Source organism: Cryptosporidium bovis, assembly GCF_009768925.1.
Source record: "Cryptosporidium bovis isolate 45015 chromosome Unknown contig_4, whole genome shotgun sequence".
Lineage (NCBI taxonomy): Eukaryota > Apicomplexa > Conoidasida > Eucoccidiorida > Cryptosporidiidae > Cryptosporidium > Cryptosporidium bovis.
The window spans coordinates 659,089-681,731 of NW_027125050.1; the positions used below are offsets into that span (position 1 = coordinate 659,089).

Consider the following 22,643-nt stretch of genomic DNA (forward strand, 5'->3'; position numbering starts at 1 on the left):
ATTAAAGTAGTTGAGTAAAACTCATTATTGTTGTATAAAGTGTGAAAGCATTAGTCTTGTCTTACAGTATGATACTACCTATATTTTTGAATTCAAGCTCTACTTTCTTTTTTTTCCCTTAAATTTTCAAGTTGAAATATATAAGCAGATTAATAAAAAGTAGGTACGTAAAATTTTCTAAAATAAATATAATAATGACATTAACCAAACAACTAACTTGATTTATTGTCTCGTCGTTTATACTTGTTTCTAAGCAATAAATTATTTTTAAATGAATACATTTATACGAGTTAAGAATGAAAAAATTAGAAACACAAACTAGTAAATTTCTGTCATTGTTCGCATTCTTTGTTTTTTCTACTTTTTAATATCAACCTACTGTTTTTTAATATAAAAAAGTAAATAGAACATTTTTTCATTACATCCAGGAGTCAAAACAATGAAAAGCAGAATAAAGGATATAAACTTAGCTGAATATGGACTATATGATATGAACATAGCAAGAACAGATATGATGGGACTTATGGAATTACAAAGAAATTACATTGATGAAAAACCACTTAAAGGTGCAAGAATAACCGGATGTTTACACTTGACAATAGAGACGTCAATTTTGGTTGAAACACTAGTTAAACTCGGAGCGGAAGTGAAATGGTGTAGTTGCAATATATACTCTACTCAAGATCATGCAGCTGCAGCATTAGTCAAAGAGAACTTAGCTGAAGTATTTGCATGGAAAAATGAAACAATAGAGGAATATTGGTGGTGTTTAAACGAAGCAATGACATGGAACAGTATGGATGGGTCAAGTGAAACATATGGTCCGAATTTAATAGTGGATGATGGAGGAGATGCAACATTGATATTACATGAAGGGGTAAAGGCTGAAAACGAATATGAAAAAACTGGGTCAATACCGAGTTATTTAGAAAAAAAGAATGATGAAAATGGAAAACCACTACCAAAGGACATTATTTGCATGAATAATTTATTAATATCTGAACTGAAGAAAAACCCAAAAAAGTGGAGAAACATGCTCACAGAATTATATGGAGTAAGCGAAGAGACAACTACTGGCGTATTAAGATTACATATGATGCAATCAGAAGGGAGATTGCTAATTCCAGCCATAAATGTTAATGATAGTGTGACAAAGTCAAAATTTGATAATACATATGGGTGCAGACAATCATTACTTCATGGGCTATTTAATGGTTGTATTCAAATGTTGGGTGGAAAGAAAATAGTTGTATTAGGTTATGGTGAAGTTGGTAAAGGATGTGCTCAAGGCCTCGCTGGAACAGGTGCGAGGGTTATAATAACCGAAATAGATCCCATTTGTGCCCTTCAAGCTGCTATGGAAGGGTATGAAGTAAATATAATGGAGAATATTGTCTCAGAAGCAGATATATTTATAACTGCAACAGGAAATAAAAATGTTATTACTGTTGAACATATGAGGAGAATGAAGGAAAATGCATATATTGCAAATATTGGACACTTTGATGATGAAATTGAAGTAGATAGCCTTGAAAATTATCCAGGAATACTAATTAAAGAAATTAAACAAAACGTACATAAATATACATTTCCAGATACTAATAAGAGCATAATTCTCCTATGCAAGGGTAGATTAGTTAATTTAGGGTGTGCCTCTGGGCATCCACCTCTTGTTATGTCTATGTCATTTACTAACCAAGTTCTCGCACAAATTGATCTTTGGAAAAATAAATCTAGGAAAAATGATCAAATTCCATCGGTAAAAAAGCTTTCAAAAGAACTAGATGAATATGTTGCCAGAGTACATCTAGATGTATTAGGAGTTAAATTAACTAAACTTACCGAAGCACAGTCAAAGTATATTAATGTGCCTATTGATGGTCCATATAAGAACGATGGATACAGATACTGAATAAATCCAACATAAGAATATAATTAAGTAGTAAAACTACTTTATATTAAAACATAAACATGTATAGTACATATATTATTATACAGAAATATCGTAAAATGCATCTTACAATTCAAGCAAATACAATAGATAGTAAAGAACAGATGGAGTATGCAATATAACGAATACACAAAATTATATATACATATCAAATAATACAAATGTTTCAAGAACTACATATAATAACGTAATGGTTATTTCTAACCTTCAATCTTGATATCTCCTAAATTTACCTATTCCAACCCAGCAATCACCAAACTCGCTCAATGTTTTCTCTTTCTTTCCACACTTTTCTTCAAAATATTTATTCCTCTCACTTAAACGTTTAGCTTTTATTTCCAAATATGCTTTTCTAACACTTTCTACATAATTAGATAAGTCTTTAGCTTTGTTTTCATTGTTTTTTTTTGTTCTATTTAATTTTTCTTTTAATTTATTGGAGAAGGTTGGAGGAGAGTCAATAACATCACCAAAAGATGGTCTATTCGTATTTGAACGGCTATATTTATTTTCAGCACTTCCGTAAATGTTACTATCGCTGGTTAAATTGCTCTCATTGTCTACCTTGGCTTTACTCTTATTTCTAGTTTCTCTTTTCTCACGCTTTAATTTGTTCTTTTCGGATCTCTTACTTCTAAAGGCTTCTCTATCACTCTCAATCAAATTGCGTTTTAATTCTAAATCAACCCTAGCAGAAAACTCCCTTAGACTTTCATTTTCAAATGGTTTCAAAGACGTTTTTTTTGCCCTTTCTGATTTTTTTGTATTATAGATATTTTTTACTGTTTTTAATGGAATAAGTTTCTCCTTTTTCAGGCAATTTTTCTCAGAAGAATATATAACACCTCCAGGAAGTATTATTCCGTCGGTCTTCATTAAAACCCTATCCTTTGATATTTTGTTGGTTACACTGATAAAATCATTCATAGGTACCCAAAAGGCGCCGGCGGCACATGCTCCAATTTGTCACTTTGACCCACTGCAAAACATGCGAAGGTAAATGGTAATGCAAAATGAGTAATTAAATGAAAAATTAAATATTTTGATTTGAAATGACAATAAAATACAATAATTTTAATATATTGTATCTGGAAAATATTGACAATACAGTGGGAAGAGTAGGATTGTGTGTGGACTGTAGTAAAGTAAAAGTGATTTATTTAAATATTTCTGAAAATTTATTAGTATGTGTATTCAGAGCAAAAGATAAGATGTAAGACAATTAGGGGAAGCAAAATAAGTTGATAGAAATGATATTTTTAAAAATGGTAAACAAAAAACAATAGTTTTCAATTTGGAATCACGTTAATATTTAAAATCGAAACATGAACAAGGAACAAACTCAACAGTGAATAATAGTGGAGATTCCAAACTCAAACAGGAATTTTTAGATTTTAACCATGGATATTCAATCTTTTGTAATTCGGGACATTTATCCATAGAACCAAATAATGAAGAGAGAAATACATATGATCATAGTGTAAGATTCAATGATTAGTCATTATAACAGATATAAAAGAAATACATCTGTAGATGAAACACATTTTTTTAGTTAAAATGATAGAATTAGAATCTATAATATAGATACATATGAAGGTAAAAGTGTTTTTTCAAAAGAGTGCAATGATAATACTAATTATCAAGTACGCAAAAACAATTATTTAACAAAAAATAGTAAAAATGATAATGTTTCGAGCAAAAATACATTTGATTATTGCCAATATTACACTTAATAAATGTAATTATATATTGCTATATTAATTATCTAAAATAGGCCTAACAAACTATTAATACCATTTATATACTATTCAATATAAATCATACAATGAACCACTCCGGAAACCTTGTTACTAAAATCTTAACAAAGAAATGATTCTCAATCACCTGTATGTGAGCAGCTCTCCCTATAAATGTGTCAAGATTCTTTTGCGGAAGATAAAAATTTACATCTATGCGTGTTAATTTACTTGGATCAATATGTTTTAGCATCGATTCAACCATATCTCTATATATCAGAGGTGCGCTAGAATTGTATTCTGCTCTGGCACTATCATATGGAGCATACATATCCTGATGAGATGAACAAAAAACAACGTGTTTAAAATGAGACAAATGCTCAGAATGCTCCGTTGCTAGTTTATACATAAATGTATCTTCATACTTCTGAGAATCGGAAAGTGATAGTTGATTCAAAGATTGAGAGCTGCTCCATTTTTTCATTATCCAAACTCCTACATTAATCAATTTTGAATTATTTGAAATACAACCTAAGTGTGGAGTGCTTAAAGACCAATATAAATAAAAATATTCACTAAACATTTTCAGATGAGGCAATGCAGCACGAATTATAACTCCTCCGAGTGAATGTCCAATAAATGATAACTTTTTAATTGTTTTTGAAAAGGGGGTTATTGCAGAGATAATCTCCTCACTTAAACGTTTTCCCATATCCTCTATTGGACCATCTGTATTATCCTCATTACATGTACTTAACAAACACAACACATCTGGATAATAAAGTGATATTATATTTCTTACGTTTCTCATATCAAATGCAGATCCTTGTAGTCCATGAACAAAAACTATTATATGTAAATCTCTAATATTTACACCAGCAGTTTTATTTTCGCAGCTAAAAGGCAGCTCTGTTTTTATTGGTATAACTGGAGTAAAGTCATTAATACTATTGTCACCACTACTTTTATTATTATCATTAAAATTATTATTACTATCAAATAGCTTTGGTGGTGAGCATGTTTTTTTTTTATCTACTTCTTCGTTCTGTATTTTTCTATTTATTATATATCTCGCACTTATAGCCGGATCATTACTCAACCCCACTCTACACAATTGACCACAATGAGTTAGAATTCCACCTGTGTACGGTTTATTATTTGTATTTGTGTATTTTTGTATAAATAATATCGGAAGCCACTCATTGTATTTACTGCTATTAATTATTTCAGAGTAATTAGTATCTTCATTATTTTCAGTTTTTTTATTACCTGTATTACCTGAAGCATTACTATTATTATTATTCTGTTGGTCCTCAAAGGCAGGACCCTCATATATTGGTGGCAAACAAATTTCTTCAATAGCTGTTGGAGATGGAATCGATTTAAATACGCTGTTAGTCCTAAGCTGAAATGCTGTTTTTGAGTAGTAATCTATTGGTTTATAGCTGTATGTTGGTATATTTTGTGGTCCTGTTACCCAATTTGGTATTACCGACATGATACTTGTGTTTTTCTTAAGTATTTGTTCCTCGCTAAATGGTGAAGAACTAGTTATATACAAAGATATTGGTGGTGTTATTGGAAAATTATTGTTTTGAATATATTCAGGAAATTTAGCCGGTTCTGGCTTTAGATTTGGTATACAATATTCATGAGAAGATAGGTTTTCAATGAAAACTGTTTCATTCCAAAGATACATTGTCTTCCTTATATTTTCCATTTTACATATTTGTTCAAGTTTTTTAAGAATAAATGGTAATATTGCTAAAACCCGATTCCATGTATCTAGCAGTTGTGTAGATAAATCACTTATCTCCTCATTTAATTTGCTGCAATATTGTGTTATTTCATAGGGTGCTTCTATTAAACTGTGAAACTGAGATATTGGTTCGTTATTTAATAATAGATCAATGTTAATTGATTGAGAAACAACACTTCTTTTAAATAAAGGTGGTGTTATTCCCCTTTTGTAATCCAATTGCCAACTTAATGGAGTTAAAGACCATATTACAGGTGGTAACTTAATGTAATTTAGTGTTAAATTTGTAAATCTTTGTTCTGGTAAATTAACAATTGTAGTTGCATCATTTTCCATTGTTAAAGTGTGTTTAAATTCAGTTTCTTCTTTTAATTGAATATCTGAACCTATTCTTGTAAATGGTTCTTCATCTAATGAGTTTTCCGGCTCTCTTATTACACAAAATGGCACAGAAGCACCATTCTCATCAAATAATAAATTTTTTATGTCCACTAATGGTTCAACATTTAGTCTTGAGCCACCTGGCAGTTCCAAAGGGGGGACTGCTAAGTAAGAACGCATTAATTTCATTCTTTGAGGAGAGCAACACTTTTTTGTAATAAAGTGCATATTTGCAGCTAATTGGAGATATATGCTCGTTAATACAGTAATTAATTCTACTCTTAACTTACAAGTTTCTATAAATATTGGATCTTTTGTTATCACTGTGGAAAATACTTCATCCAAACTAATGCATTCATTCCCAACACTAATACTTACGTCATTATCTTTTTCCTTTATTACTGCACCATGCTCAAAAGAAACTATTCTTTTGTCTTTTAATAAAGATGATGATGAATTATTCGTTTTGGAATGATTGTTTAACTCTGACATTTTTTGTACTATCGCACTTCTTATATCAAATATTTTGGTATTACTGTTGAAAACATCCCTATTTATCTGTAGTTTTTTCGTCAAATTAGGTACACCTTCGTTCATATCTCTGAGACTGTCATTAGAGTTGTTACTATCCTCTTGTTGAACCACTTCAGATTTTTCATCAACTTTGTTTTTGGATAATAAAAACGAAGGTATTGTGGGGAGTGGTTTTGCTTTATTAAACCTCACGGCATATTTTGTTCTATTATTCAAATATATTTCATCGTCAGATGCAGAAATTCCAGTTATTTGACTCATTAAAATACAATTTAAATGACAAAAATGGAATTCATCAAATAATATTGGGATGTATTCTATTATTCCATTAGAAACATTATTTATTTTATATACATTGTAACAAACACTTGTAAATTCCTCACTGTCCGGATAACTTTCTAATTTTTCGTAGTAGTCGTCCTCATTTATTGTCATTGAATCCGGAAGTAAGCTTATATCAGGAATTTCACAATGTAAAAGATCAACCTCTAAGAAAAAGGGAGATAAATTTATTCTCCCATTAAATAATGTGTTTTGGTTTAGATCACTAACTTCTTTAAGTGATAAATCACTAAAAAACGATTTTAATGACTTAAAATTTGTTAATCTAAGTCTTACTTTACAACTGAACCCTATTGTCTCATTCAAGTCTGCCACATCATCAATAAAACGTATTAAAAATGGTCTTGTAAGTATAGATCCATCTTCTTGTATATTTTCCCACTTTAATTCACAATTTTTTTTGTATGTGATTTTTGTTGGAAATACAGTGTATGTCACACCTTCATCCAGAAAGTATAATCTACATCTTATCCTGTAATAACCACTTTGAAATAAATCTATATTTCTAAATTTAGTTAGGCATACTGCAAAATCCACCTTTGCATATAAAGACATAATAATTACGTCAATAATAAAGTACCACGTTATTATATCTACCACTACACTATTACACTGTGAATATCATTATATAAACACCGTAGTATGGTTAGAAAAGGGAGAAAACTCAAGAAAAACCTTATTTTTCTGCCTCAATATTTATCTAGATTTATTTTTATCTGCATCATTGCGTCTAGTCTTATTATTTTTCCTCTAAGAAAACACGATTTCGGTTATTGAAATTTGTGCATGGTACACGTGATTTAAAAATGAAATACAACGAGATTAGCAACAACATTAAGTATATTAATCTGGCTGTATTATATGAAATATTTATTAATTAAATTGATAAAAATAAAACAAAATTGATCATATTTTCGTGCGTGTAATAAATAAATTTAATTGTGTAACACAATAAAAATTAATTTAACAAAACCATTTGCTTACAGTGATCCGTTATGTAGAGAAAAAAATTATTAAATTGTATTATACTTAAATTTGTGTAGTACTGAATCTTTATAAAATTCCGGAAAAGGACAAAAAAATACTACTATTTAAATAGGTGAACACTCCAACAAATACCAGAGAAAATATACAAATAGGTTCTAGGGCAACTAACAGATATTGTAAACTCTGGTAATCACATGTTAATATATTATTAAATTTAGTTTATAAGTTTTGTCGGATTCAAAATCTAATCTATCACATGTAAGCAAATTAGAAAAAAAACAGATGTTCCCGCCAAACCAAACCCCACCAAAAGTTTAAAATTTGATAGCTGTAAGGCATGAAGAGAAAAAAATAAACTTTGAATAAAAAGTATAATATTGAATTATAAGTATATAGAGGGGGTTTGGCATTGTCATTATTCTTTTATTACCATTACTTCTATTAGAATTACTTGGATTTAGAGGGCAAACTTATATTAGGAAAATTTGTCAATGTATATTTATTTTTAATGCAGTGAGAAATAAATGAATAATAATTCAAAGTTTTATTCACTAAAATACACATAAGTCTATTTAAGCGAAAGTTATTTTTATTCATACAAGAGTATTAAAAAAAGCACATAAAATACATACACTAGTGTAAGAATATACTTATTTTGCACATTTATCAATCATTATTCACACAGTTATATCCACAAATATATCAAAGTTGATTTATTGCTTTCGCTAATACTTTTTTGATTTTAAATAACTAAACTTTATCAAGATTATGATTATTAATGTTAACTGTAGTTAAAATCAACGATTTAAAAAAAATATAATAGTATTAATAAACTTTATTTTTTCGTGTTTAATAGCCGAATCATAGAGAAAATAAAATGGTTTCTCAAATTTCGTCCCCATTAGCAAATACTACAGTGTGTTCTATCTGGAAAATAGAGAAATTGATAGGTGGAGGTAGTTTTGGTGATATTTATCTTGCGGTTAACATTGAAACAAATGAGGAAGTAGCAATTAAGGCCGAATCCACAATGTCAAGACACCCACAATTAATATATGAGACAAAAGTATTAAAAATACTCCAAGGTGGTGTTGGAATAGCAAATGTTTATCATTGTGAATTAGATAGGGAAGTTAATCACCAAATAATGGCCATGGAACTTCTAGGACCATCACTTGAAGATCTGTTTAATCTTTGCCATAGGAAGTTTAGCTTAAAGACGATTCTTATGATAGCTGATCAAATGCTTCAAAGAGTTGAATATATCCACTCAAAAAACTTCATTCACAGAGACATTAAGCCAGATAACTTCCTTATCGGTAGGGGGAAAGGTTCTAGGAATATTTATGTAATTGACTTTGGTTTAGCTAAAAGATTTAGAGATCCCAAAACACTTCAACACATTCAATATAGAGAAAATAAAAACCTAACTGGAACTGCAAGATATGCCTCTATAAACGCTCATTTGGGAATAGAACAAAGTAGAAGAGACGATCTAGAGGCAATAGGATATGTTTTAATGTATTTTTGTAGAAATGGATCTCTTCCTTGGCAGGGAATCAGAGCAAATAACAAAGAAGAGAAATACAAAAAAATAATGGAGAAGAAAATGGGTACCTCTGTTGAGGCGTTATGTAAAAATTACCCTCCTGAGTTTGCCACATATTTACATTATTGTAGAGTTCTGAGGTTTGAGGATCGGCCTGATTATACGTACTTGAGGAAGCTATTTCGAGATTTAATGCAAAGAGATGGTTATGTTGATGATGGCGAGTTTGATTGGAACAAATATGATATTTCTAATCTAAAGAAAAACGATTCAAGTAACAATATAAACTATAAGGTTGGAGGCAAAAATGTGAATCACAGCCTAAATCCATGTAATTATATTCAAAGCAAAAACAATTTGGATAGGAGTAATGTCGATATTAGAAAACCTCAAACAAAAGGAAACAAATACATTCACTCCTCTTCCAAAAGACCAGACAAAAATAGTATCTCGGGAAACAACTTCAATAATGATCAAGATAATGTCGGGAATGAGATTCAAAACAGTAAGGGCTTGCATAAAAACAAAGTCTCAAGCCTGAAAAAAGAGTCAGAGAATGAAAATCATTTTGAAAATACAAAAATAAAACAACCTGAGATATTTAAATGTGACAAAGCTACCTCAAACAACATGAAAATTAAAAATAGTAGAATGAGAGGCTGTTGTTATTGCACTAGGGTTATTGATTAATTTAAATCCCTCTTATTCACTTTTTTTGAAGTATTTTGCTTCATTGTAATATGTTATGGAGTTAAGGATGTTTATTATCAATTTTTTTGCGGTGTGAATACTTCACTTTCTGCAATTGTCCTACTCGTTTAAACTTTAGAAAGTCGCAGTTGTTCTTTTCATTATACTTAATAATAATTCTGATTATAAAAAGATATTGCTTGATTTGTCTGTTCGCTGTATTATTTTTGAATGTGGTTCCAAAACGAACCCAGTTAAAGTATATTTATCCTTAAATTTATTGGATAAATAAAAGGTGAAAATATTATGAAATTTAAATCACACGTTTTTCTTCAATTAGTTTTTAGTTAATTTACCCACATACATCCCGCTAAGAATTTCGTGTAGCGAATATCTGGGAACTAGTACTAAAACCAAAATAAAGGTTATGGAGGGGGGGGGGGGGGTAAAGAATACACCATTTACAAAGATAACTTGAAAAGGTATATGTTTTTACAAATAACAAACTTTGAATCTCCATAGGAAGGCAACAAAATAATTGGTCACAATACTCAATATTACTATGAAATAAGAGATTGGAGGTGATAAATATTAATTAAATAAATGGTGACTTTAAATGGATTGAATTTGGCATCTTCTTCAGAAAATGACAGTTTACAAAAAAATAATAGAAATGCCGTAAAAGTTGTGGATATTTTTCAGTATTCACAAATCAACTATTTGAATAAGATATTGTGTATACTGTTATTGCTGTTCCATCTGTGGCATGTATACTTATACAGGGGAAATATTATCCCAACATTTTCAAGACTCAAGTTAAATTCACTATGTATTATATCGCTTATATTGAATGCGATATTACCTTGTTTTTTCTTTGTTCAGGGCTGGCTAAAGTCTGTGGAAATACATACCTCAAAACCACTATTTTCAAGACTACACATTGAGTATTTATTACCAATATTATTTTATTTCATTGTTCAATTGGTTTATATTTTGATGAATAATAGTGATATTCTATATAAAGATGGTGTGTTCTCACTATTAGTCTCAAATATATTTGTTTTTAATTCAGGTTTTTTATCAACATTATTTTATCTATTTACAATTAATTTTTTTGTAGACCCAATTGCTTTGATATTGACACCAATGTTCTTCTCATGTGAAATCTTAGTTAAACCTCTATTGGACAATTCGGTGTCAATTGATAGAAATCAAAATGTTTTCGACTTGGAAAGTCCAAATAATATTAATGGTACGCCCAGGAGATTCGATTCAATAGAATTTAGGAGTTTGACTTTTTGGGATATGTTGTATTCTATCACTATAATTTGCCTGTATGGTAACTTTGTTAATATATTTCAAAGTTTAGACTTCATTCCATTGTTTAGATACCAGTCTATATTCTATTACATTTTATCCATTGTTGGACTAATATTACTTTGTATGATATTTAAGAAACGCCCTTACATTGTTTACTTTCTAATTCTATTTCAGTTATTCATCAGAGGCATTATTTTAGTATCTCATATATCTGGATATTCTAGATTCTCAATTAGTCAATTCTTAACATCATATCATTTTCTTTCATTGATATATTTGAGTGGAGTTTTATTATCATGTATTGGAAATAGACTATTCCTTTCTTGGCAAACACCCATCCTTTGTATAGTATTTACTACACTAATCTATTACTATAGTTTTAACTATTATAGAGTTATGGCGTCTCCAATCATATCTCCAATAATAGTTAGTTTGAACTCGAATATTATTTCCTTATTATTAAATTTGGCTTCGGTAATAGGTATTACGAGCCTTTTCATTTTAACTTTAACTGGTAGTACTAGTGTCTTGTCGAGGATAAATACTGACACCATTTTTTTTGCCATGTCAATAGCTTCCTCGATTGACCTATTTCTGTAATGGCCACATACACTTGAATTAGGGAATGAGGACGTCACAGATCAGACAATAATTGCATCAGGAAAGTGGGTTACAGTTTTGTGACATATATGAACAGAAACAACGGACTACGTCAAACATCTCAGGGATATACAAATAGATGTAAAGGTGTACTATTCTAAACAAAGGTTTCGTATCGGCAAATAACTTTGTAGTGAACAAGTCCCAGTTCCTCTTTCCCGTGTTCCCCACAAGTAGATATTTGATAGTTCAACTCGTATAATGACTTCATGTACTTGAATTGACGTTTGAATCTATGAATAGTAGCTACATTGTAGTAGAGAGATATTACAGTTGTTTAGCGAACCAAACCATAAGATTATACAAAGCTAACTAGTCATTGTACTTGCATTTTGTGCAAAGCCTATTGCATTGTTTAAATTTGTCTGAAACTAGGTTGCCTGTGAGTGCCGATGGATTGCCTTCAACATCATCTGAATCATTCATTTCATCGAGTTTATTTTTCATTATTGCATAAAGGTCTGATAATATTTTATTGATTACAACTCGATGTCCCCAAGGTTTGTTTGTTAAAAACCATCTTTTATAATATATCGAGTAACCACCGCAAATATTGTAGTAATGACCATTTGATGAGTGAATACTACAGTCGTCTATATCTACAAAAAAAACTGTATTATTAGTTACAATAACACTCATGTATTCCCCTGTATTTAGTTTAAGAAAAAGAGCAGTTGGGCTGATACCTACAGAAAAATGAGGTATCGTCAATTTCTTGTAAACACCATCTTTTTTACTCATTATACTTATTGGTATAATACTTTTAATGTTACTTGGATATATACTATCTAAGTTAGCATCCCAATCTGCAGGAGGAAGTTTAACTATATTTCTATTCTTAATTTCGCTGGGAATATTAATAAATTTCTTATAATCGGGATTCACCTCAATTTTTAAATTCCAAGGTGAGTTCGTAACGATAGAATCATTTTCACCCTTTGTTAATTTAAATTTATTCAATAAGAACGTCTCATTACTATGTGTAATCATGACCTTACCAAGTCTCCCATTTATTGTGAAATCGAGAGATCCAGAAACAAAAATTCCAACAAAATTTTTATATGTTGTATCGAATAGCAAATAAAACGAATTTTCACCTTCATTTACTTTAAAAAAATTGCCAGATATTATACGGGAGTAACTTCCATTTTTTGTCAATGCAATTAGCAAACCCAAGCTTCCAGTCACATCACTAAATCCTGAAAGATTCTTTGTAAATGAAGTACCATTTAAAGATAACATAGATTGGCTAATACCAGTTATGTCACTATTGACAAGTGATTCGGACTCACAACTGCTTTCTAATTCTGCCGAAGGCACAAAAGAAGTATTACTTGGACCACTCTCCCCCGAAGTACAATAAGCACGGTAACACGATAAAACAAAAAATAAAGTAAAGAATCCAAACTGCAAGTTCATTTTTATTTTCGATACTAATGCCTCTCAATACAGAAGTTGCATATTCCTTTTTTTAAAAAAAAAAAAAACTTAGTTCCTATTTCAATATTCAAAAATATCTCTATCACCAGACTATTTACTTTTAAGATAAATATATGATATTCAAAATTTTCTATTTATGTTATAAACAATTACTGAAGCAATACTTTATTGTTTAACCTTTTCTATTGGGAAAAATATTTAGTCTCTGTTTTTCCATCCCTCTAGTTACCTCCAAGACATAAATATTTTGGCGGCAAGTGGTCTTGACTGTCATTCTTTGCTTTTTTATAAAAATCGACTCGATCAAATTTAACCATGTTACAGCTGAAGCTGACTTAAATCTGTTCGCATTATATTTCAAACTTTTCTTAGGAACTGTCTCGAATTGATATACTCGAAGCAAATATTATTCATTATAAAATAGTTTAAAATATGAAACTTAAGTGTGGTCATCATATTACTCAATATTTTCTTTATGATTTTCTATGTTTAATGACACCTTTATTTCCTAAGTAAATTAGTTATCTTGTTGCAAATGCTTGTTCATGATTTATTTTTGACTTTTTGGGAGTGTCTTGGCTGGGACTGTGTTTTGAATGTTACTTGTTCGAAAGAGATGATCTCATACCTATTTTAAATTATATGTTGTTCATTAGTTATTTCTACAAAACATGACATTTAAATGGGAAATATAAGTTGCTTTTAATTTATAAAATACTATAAAGCTATTTTGTTATAATTTATGAAATAATACGTTGTGATAATCTTACATTAATTTAATAAACTTTATTTTAGAAACATAACTATAGAATGGTAAATAACGACAATTTATACATACAAAGGTTCTAAAATGAGCGCAGTAAGCAACTATAACAATAGTTCCAAATAGAAATGGCCTGTGTTCAAAACCTAAAAGTAATAACAATTTAATTGAAATGCACCATTTCGAATTAATTCCAATGTTGCATGACTATTTACATACCACTCGTTGATTCAATATAAATAAATCATTAAATAAATAAATCTACCAATTATATTCCAATAATAGTAACCATGAATTAATCACTCACTACTAATACCGATTAATGAATGCGTTAATTTACAGTGATTATTACTTTTAATATAAATATACATTGATTCTGAGATATATAAGTATCCGACGACCTTTTAAATTTAACTTCCCAAAAGATCTCCTTTAGAATCATAAATTAATTGTCTTGATCTTTTCTTAGATTTTAATATCCTTGACTTTTGCCACTTTGCTTTTCTTATTGAAAATCGAGTTTGTGTGTTTAAGTTTCCAACTTTCTGAACTACCGTGAATAACTTCTCTCTCTGAATAAATAGTTTCATCTTCTTGAATTTTATCAATCGCTTTCTTGTATTTAGTAATTGTTGGTAGAAGTTGAAAAGTTGAATATAACTTATATCACTTTGTCCTTCTATCCGATACCTTTGAAAGATAAAAAAGTTGAGAATAGCTGCAATTGTGTTTATTTAATTCATTTAATAGATGGTTTCTTTGTTTAATTAGTTGTTGAATTGAAATACATAACTTATTGCCTAAAACATTTTTCAAATAATTAATATTTGAATTCTCACACATAGTAAAACAAGTACTATCAATATATTCTTTTAATCTATTAATATTGTTATTTAATTCATCAATTTTTTTACCTTTAATGTTAATTGTTCTTCTAAATAATTCTCTCTTATTTGTTCATCATAATCTTCCTTAATTAGTTTATGTTTACTAGAAGCTAATTTTTGTTCAAGATTATAGGGGGAACTGCTCTCCTTTCAATTACATTATCAGGACCTAACATTTTACTGCCAGTCAGAGGGCATAATTTCTAGATTGAAATAATTTATTCCTAGGACAAATATCAACACGATCAAGTATTTACTTTTTTATAGTCTAAAATTCCCTTTAAATATTGTCTATAAGTTCTAACGTAAATGTTACCTAAGTAGCGACTTCTTAAAGAGTTAATAATACCATACTGGAAATTGAATGATCTAATGAGATTTCACGTCCACTACTATAAACATAACCAGTAGTTGGACTAGCCCTCTTCGACAAATTAAATACAGATATTTCTCGATTCCACCCGTTCAATCATTTCGTGAGTCGAACAAACCGCTTCAACATGCAAGTGTTCATTTCTATCTCTATACCCACATAAGTATTCTATTTCATTTATAGTGCTATATTTTCAGATAAATTGCGGAAATCCAGCAATCGTTCATAGAATACCATAATTTTGAGTTGTAATTAACGTATTAATAAAGTAATTCTACTTACCATATTAATTAGTACTCACACTATCTAAAACTAACCTTTATATAATATAAAACCGTCTTTTCAGCCCAGAATCTAGACCAGGGAGAGAAAAGACCCCGAATTATAATTAAATGAAGAGTAAACACTTCAATTGCGGATGTTTTTTGATTAACTAAGTAGTAGGTCCATCTACATGAATAAAGATAATGATGTCACAGTTCTATATTTAGATAACAGTTTCCTAGAGTAATTCACCAATACCATAACCTTTTACTTATCCATAGGTGCCTATCTAGAAATAGGGAACGAATAAATGATATAGAACATTAATAAGATGAACATTTAGTCCTGAGGCAACCCTACTTAACTCTATTTTACAAAAATAATCAGCAGAACTGAAATAGTCTTAATGAGTGAGCTCTAAGATATAGCGAGTTTAATACCGTTTAATGCTATTTTAATCGTAACAATTTGTAGGGAGTTCACATCTTCCCTTAAATACTTGTATGTATTTAATCTTTGCTGATAATATGTACAACTTAAGGTCTGCAAGTCACAATCACTATTTCTTTTAACGTTTATTTTTGCCTTCACACCTATAACCCTCTTTATCATTTTTTCTGTCTTTTTTTTTGTCTTTTTTTTTTATCGCCATCTTTCTTATCATCATCATCTTTCTTACCGTCATCATCTTTCTTATCGTCATCATCTTTCTTATCGTCATCATCTTTCTTACCGTCATCATCTTTCTTACCGTCATCATCTTTCTTATCGTCATCATCTTTCTTACCGTCATCATCTTTCTTATCGTCATCATCTTTCTTATCATCGTCATCCCTCTTATCACTATCCTTACTGCTATCGACCCTCGCGTCATTGTTACCATTATCTTCATCAGTCTTAGTACAGATCTCACTACTTATTTCCTGAACTCCACTGAATGTTTTTGCAAGGGACTCTATGGACAAAGAGTTTTTAAAGGATTCATTAATTGCAACTATTAGACCATCATCGGTATTTAAAAGTTTGAAATAACGGACGTGGAATCCAAAAATATTGGTTGACTTAATGCTGAATCCTTTGTAGTGAATAGTTCCATTCTGTATATCGTATAAAAACGCAACATTTTTACATTTAAATCGAACGATTAATTTCTTTTCACTTATTTTGCATTTGCAGTTGGGGAAAAATGGAATACCTAGATAGCCTTCATCGTGATTAGAGGCGCCGAAATTGAATATTAAATAAGCCATTTTATTCCTGTTAGAAATCCACCCAGATTTCTTTTTATTACTTTCCCTAATCGAATCCACTCCATGCGTCAATATCCCAATGTAATCGACTGAATCAATTCCTTTAGGATATATCATGTCAACTTCTGGTGAAAAGTTTTCTGGGAAAAACAATAACTTTAATGTGCTAAAGCTTGCTGGATCTATCTTTATAAATTCGGATTTTATCTTGTGAATAGAACATTCTTCTCCTGTTTTTGTATTAACAAATATTGTGACTAAAGAACCCTTGTTCAAAAACAAGTTAACCTTGGAGGAACATTCAATTTTAACGGAAACAAACTTTCTAAAAGTAATACTATAAAATGTAATGGCTTTAATCTTTTTACAACCCTTTGTAAAAATATTTGTAGTATAGATGAATGGGACTTTGTACTGTTTTTCTGCGTTTATTGCAACCAACAACAAGGGCTCATAATTTTTCAAAGTATCATATTTACCTTCGACATTAATTATTTTATCAGAAAATAATTCTGTTAAACTCTTTTCATAATCATCAAAGAAATCAAAGTCGGATTTACTTGTTTCGATAACTTCTCCGTTTCCATAGTTGCCACCAGTTTCAGTAACATATTCACTAAGTGATTTACTTGAATATGGAATCAACTTGGTTTTTTCAGTTCTGTAATCAATAATCAATGTTGTAACAACAGGGTAACCTAAGATGTTGGCCGTAACAATTCTTACTTCACTGAATATTAATGTTCCTGAAGTTAAATCATAAGTAAAACGAAGTTTTTTACAATTATAGGTCATAAGATCCTTGTGACGATTGTAACTATATTTGCAACCAGGTGGTATAGGTAAGCCAAAAATAAACTTCTCAGAACCATTTCGATACTCAAATACGGCTAAAACGTGCTCATTTTCAGGGGATTTTAAAAATTCGCCTTTTCGTGGAGTTAATGTAGTCAATTTTTTCGATTCTGAAGATAATATTCCCAAAAATTTTGGTTTTGACGTTTTTGAAAGTTTGACCAAAGTATTGTGGAAATTGATTTGATCGTTGTTAGATACAAAATTCTTTTCAATCAATTTAGAGTTAAATTTCTTCAAATATTTGGGTAGCAATGATTTTTTCATACTTTTTATATTAAAGTTAAAATTATCACGAGAATATACTGTCTCACTACCAGAAAAGATTAAAGAAATAAGACCTTTTTGCAAGAAAATGGATACATTTCGAGGGCAGTTAATCGTTGCAGAAAAAAATCCGCTACTTTTAACACTGTAAAATATTAGTTTCGATATGAGTTTACATTCCTTTGGATGTGTTTTAGTGGTTGAGAGGAAAGGCACTTTGTGTAAAGCATCCGTTTCCTCGATAGCAACTAATAATAAAGGTTCAATTTTAGAAATACCCTTGATCTTTCCCTCAACCTTCACTATTCTGTTTTCCAACAATTCAGTATTGAATTCTTCGAGTACACCACTACTTTGCTCAACATTCTTGTTAGTTTCACCTGACAAACATGAATTTATGATGAATATTAGGTAAGTTAAGCATATGATAATATTCTTAAACGTTAACATCTTAAATTAATAACAAATAATTTACTAATGTAAATATGCTAAACAGGGAATAAGATGGGGTAGAAATTGTAGGCTTATTAAAGTAATTGGTAAAGGTAACTTTGCAACGAAGCGCTTGCGGGAAATACCGTAATAGTTTCTGATTTAATTAAATATTTAATAATTTGATGTATAATCCTTCATTACAACATTTGTTGTCTCGAACGGTTAATATATTTGAAACTTAATTAATTAATATTATCATATATATGTTCATATCTCAATTTTATATTCGCACAATTCATTAAATCCGCGCTTTTACTACACACAACTTTGAAGGTATTGCAATCAACTGTTTCATTATTATTAGTGTTCAAAGAGGATTGTGTAAGATGTAAGTTTGTATGTCTATAATTATATATATAGTAATATTATAAATATTGACATGTCTAGTTCGAACTGAAAAGTGGTAACTCTATTGCTAACTAATTGGGCTGAGCCTCAATAAAGACTTGACAACACGTAAATATAGGATTTTTAAATATTTTAGAAAAAAGATATATTGTTAGTCTGAAATGCAAATAATTAATCTATCAAAGCAATTTTTACTGTAATTAATGCTTGAAATCAATCGTTTTTCCTTCAACACTACTGATTTTATTATGCACTTTTTTTCCCTCTAAATACTTGTCAAATTACTTGGCTATTACCACTAGCAATTGGTTTACTTGCCTACTCATTAATGAATTAGGTTTCTCTCATTATCTTGTGCTCAAAATGTCAAGAATTTTTTCTGTTCTCTTTTTCCTTATTTATTTGGATTTGGCTGACGACCGGTTTTGCTTCATTTGATGTAAAAAGAGCAACATCAATTTATATTTCATCGATGTGGATATAAGATCTGATAGTGGTTTCGTGGTATTTTGTATTATTTTCTGTTAAACTCTTATTTATTAACATGTGACAATCATGATTCTCACAAACCTATTTTAAAAGTAAGAAAATAGTCTCAAATATAAGGGACAGATAAGGAGATAGTATTAGAATATAATTGTTACAACACCTCATTTTCCTTTGTTAGAAAGTATGAATTATTCACTGCTTAATATATTTAGACTTGTACAGATTTGTATGTTGTTATATTGATGAATAACACTGTTTTACATATTTTTTATAGTTTTAACTTGTCATATAAAAGATGCCATATACAATAAATTCATTCTACAGTATTTAAGATACAAACATCCAAATGCATTGTAACACGAATAACTTAAATTTCTAAGTGAATAAACAATAAACATATTTATTTGCAAAAAATTTATAAAAATGGTGACAATTTCAAATGACTCTTTTTGCTTAGAACTGCTATAAAAAATGATAAACACAAATAAGGTGCAAAAATACAAAATAAAAAAAATTATACAATTATTGAAAAATGAACAACTAAATTTTAAACTACTTTTTGGGACGAGTTTATTTAGCTTTTTAATCTAATTTGCATTCACATCGAATTAACCTGGTAATACATCATACCTGAGTGATTTGTTATTTATTCAAAAGCCCTTGTACTATTAATATGTGGCTTTCAAGTTTACATTTATATTCAAGAAAAAATTTACTATTGTTAAGGATGGTTACATCAACACATTCGTTTTCCATATGAAAATTGAGGATTATTAACTTAAAAGCATGAATAACTCAAAATTACTTGATCGATTATCACAATTTATTTATCAAGTTACCTGCGTGTACAACAATATAATTATTCGTATTATTTTCATGTAACTACTGTCCTGTTCAAAAAGCTGTTTATTAACATTCTAGTCAAATGAATATATGTTTTTAAGGCTACTAATGACGTTATTTAATTTAATTGAAGGCACAGCAATTCTTTTTTCTGGTTTGTCTATATTAAAAGAATAATAGTCATCTAATATTTATACATTCCAATGTTTTTTTGACCATTAATAAAGTCGAGCTGGATTCATATGCTAAATAGTAATTTCAATCCATCAAAATTACTGAAAAGAATACAACTAAAATTTCGATAATAATTATATTACAAGTGGTTATTCCTATCAACAATAATGTAACTGTCAATTAACACATGTTTTTGTATATATAATGATAATTATTTAAATGAGAACCGTTTTATTAGTCATAAATTTACACATGAAACTGCAATAAGATTAGCTCACAGTTTGAGAATGACCTATACTTTATTCTGCCTTATTTCGTTGTCTTATATTTGTCATCTAAATATCCAAACCCATAAATCAATACTTGAAATCTAAATTTTCACGGAATATAAGTTTCAGGAGAGCTACGATACTGGAAAAGTGTTACTTGGTAGTTTATTCACTGGAATTAGGATCTTTTCATTTATTCAATCCTAACGACACTTATTGAATTTAATCATCATTTTTGTTAATTCTGCCTCTAGTATTTTCATTATAAATTGCCTGTAGTACGATTATATTAAGTTTTGTTAGCTCTTTCTTTTTGTTCTTGTATAATTTTATCAGATGGTATTAAAGTCGCACTTTTTAGAATTGAAGGACCACTATTCAGAGTTGTGGTTTTATATAAAGGATCCGTTGAATGTCATGTACCACCTCTTAACATTTTATAGGGCGAATCGTAACGAGAATAACCTCCGGTCGAATTCCTTGTTGTACCATTTCCTCCATCACCTCCATTTTCTCCATCACCACCAGTTCCACCATTTCCATCATCATTTTTTTCAATATCATTTTCTTGACAATTTTCATTGGCATTACTTTTATTAGTATCAGTTTTTTCTCCTCGTCCATGTATAATTCTATCAGATGGTGTTGAAGTCGCACTTTTTAGAAATAAAGAACCTTCACCCGGAGTTGTGGTTTTATATGGACTTAGTTTTAAGCCACCTCTTAACATTGTATAGGGCGAATTGTAACAAGAATAACCTCCGGTAATATTCTCTGTTTTACCATTCCCATTTCTTCTATCACCACCAGTTCCACCAATACCTCCAGAACTGGAACTTTGTCCTAGGTCTTGATCTTGATCACCTCCAGAACCGGAACTTTGTCCTAGGTCTTGATCTTGATCACCTCCAGAACTGGAACTTTGTCCTGGGTCTTGATCTTGATCACCTCCAGAACTGGAACTTTGTCCTGGGTCTTGATCTTGATCACCTTCAGAACTGGAACTTTGGTTTGGATCTTGTTCACCTCCAGAACTAGATCCTTGATTAGGATCTTGATCACCTCCAGAACTGGAACCTTGATTAGGATCTTGTTCACCTCCAGAACTGGAACCTTGATTAGGATCTTGTTCACCTCCAGAACTGGATCCTTGATTTGGATCTTGTTCACCTCCAGAACTGGATCCTTGATTAGGATCTTGATCTTGATCACCTCCAGAACTGGAACCTTGATTAGGATCTTGTTCACCTCCAGAACTGGATCCTTGATTAGGATCTTGATCACCTCCATGGTTTGGATCTTGATCTTGATCACCTCCAGAACTGGATGATCCTTGACTTGGATCTTGGCCACTGCCATCACCACCAGTTCCACCATTTCCATCATCATTTTTTTCAATATCACTTTCTTGACTATTTTCATTGGCATTACTTTTATTAGTATCAGTTCTTTCTCCTCGTCCATGTATAATTCTATCAGATGGTGTTGAAGTCGCACTTTTTAGAAATAAAGAGTCTCTACTCAAAGTTGTGGCTTTACATGAACCTGGTTTTGAGCCAGCCCTTAACATTGTATAGGGCGAATTGTAAGAAGAATAACCTCCGGTAACAAGCCCTGTTGTACCATTCCCATTTCTTCTATCACCACCAATACCACCAGAACTGGATCCTTGATTTGGATCTTGATCTTGATCACCTCCAGAACTGGAACTTTGTCCTGGATCTTGATAACCTCCAGAACTGGATCCTTGATTTGGGTCTTGATCTTGTTCACCTTCAGAACTGGAACTTTGTCCTGGATCTTGATCACCTCCAGAACTGGATCCTTGATTTGGATCTTGATCTTGATCACCTCCAGAACTGGAACTTTGTCCTGGATCTTGATAACCTCCAGAACTGGATCCTTGTCCTGGGTCTTGATCTTGATAACCTCCAGAACTGGAACCTTGATTAGGATCTTGTTCACCTCCAGAACTGGAACTTTGGTCTTGATCTTGATAACCTCCAGAACTGGAACT

The 22,643-nt window shown here is 30.4% G+C and overlaps 8 protein-coding genes across 8 annotated transcripts; 3 read left to right on the plus strand and 5 right to left on the minus strand.

The window, feature by feature from the left end:
* Window positions 1-439: 439 nt before the first annotated feature.
* FG379_002816 (AChain A) lies at window positions 440-1,912 on the plus strand (the record flags this gene model as incomplete). The annotated part of the gene is made up of 1 exon (XM_067328506.1): window positions 440-1,912. One exon carries the CDS (start codon window positions 440-442, stop codon window positions 1,910-1,912), a length of 1,473 nt encoding a protein of 490 aa, XP_067182004.1.
* A 246-nt stretch (window positions 1,913-2,158) lies between these two features.
* Window positions 2,159-2,827, minus strand: FG379_002817 (uncharacterized protein; the record flags this gene model as incomplete). Its single annotated transcript, XM_067328507.1, has 1 exon — window positions 2,159-2,827. One exon carries the CDS (start codon window positions 2,825-2,827, stop codon window positions 2,159-2,161), a length of 669 nt encoding a protein of 222 aa, XP_067182005.1.
* Window positions 2,828-3,769: 942 nt separating this feature from the next.
* Window positions 3,770-7,258, minus strand: FG379_002818 (ZW18 protein; the record flags this gene model as incomplete). Its single annotated transcript, XM_067328508.1, has 1 exon — window positions 3,770-7,258. The coding sequence occupies one exon, from the start codon at window positions 7,256-7,258 to the stop codon at window positions 3,770-3,772; it is 3,489 nt and encodes a 1,162-aa protein (XP_067182006.1).
* A 1,309-nt stretch (window positions 7,259-8,567) lies between these two features.
* Window positions 8,568-9,929, plus strand: FG379_002819 (casein kinase I; the record flags this gene model as incomplete). Its single annotated transcript, XM_067328509.1, has 1 exon — window positions 8,568-9,929. The coding sequence occupies one exon, from the start codon at window positions 8,568-8,570 to the stop codon at window positions 9,927-9,929; it is 1,362 nt and encodes a 453-aa protein (XP_067182007.1).
* Window positions 9,930-10,532: 603 nt separating this feature from the next.
* FG379_002820 (uncharacterized protein) lies at window positions 10,533-11,849 on the plus strand (the record flags this gene model as incomplete). Its single annotated transcript, XM_067328510.1, has 1 exon — window positions 10,533-11,849. One exon carries the CDS (start codon window positions 10,533-10,535, stop codon window positions 11,847-11,849), a length of 1,317 nt encoding a protein of 438 aa, XP_067182008.1.
* Window positions 11,850-12,221: 372 nt separating this feature from the next.
* FG379_002821 (uncharacterized protein) lies at window positions 12,222-13,328 on the minus strand (the record flags this gene model as incomplete). The annotated part of the gene is made up of 1 exon (XM_067328511.1): window positions 12,222-13,328. The coding sequence occupies one exon, from the start codon at window positions 13,326-13,328 to the stop codon at window positions 12,222-12,224; it is 1,107 nt and encodes a 368-aa protein (XP_067182009.1).
* A 2,916-nt stretch (window positions 13,329-16,244) lies between these two features.
* Window positions 16,245-18,458, minus strand: FG379_002822 (uncharacterized protein; the record flags this gene model as incomplete). Its single annotated transcript, XM_067328512.1, has 1 exon — window positions 16,245-18,458. The coding sequence occupies one exon, from the start codon at window positions 18,456-18,458 to the stop codon at window positions 16,245-16,247; it is 2,214 nt and encodes a 737-aa protein (XP_067182010.1).
* Window positions 18,459-21,041: 2,583 nt separating this feature from the next.
* FG379_002823 (oleosin-B3-like protein) lies at window positions 21,042-22,196 on the minus strand (the record flags this gene model as incomplete). Its single annotated transcript, XM_067328513.1, has 1 exon — window positions 21,042-22,196. The coding sequence occupies one exon, from the start codon at window positions 22,194-22,196 to the stop codon at window positions 21,042-21,044; it is 1,155 nt and encodes a 384-aa protein (XP_067182011.1).
* Between the last annotated feature and the right edge of the window lie 447 nt (window positions 22,197-22,643).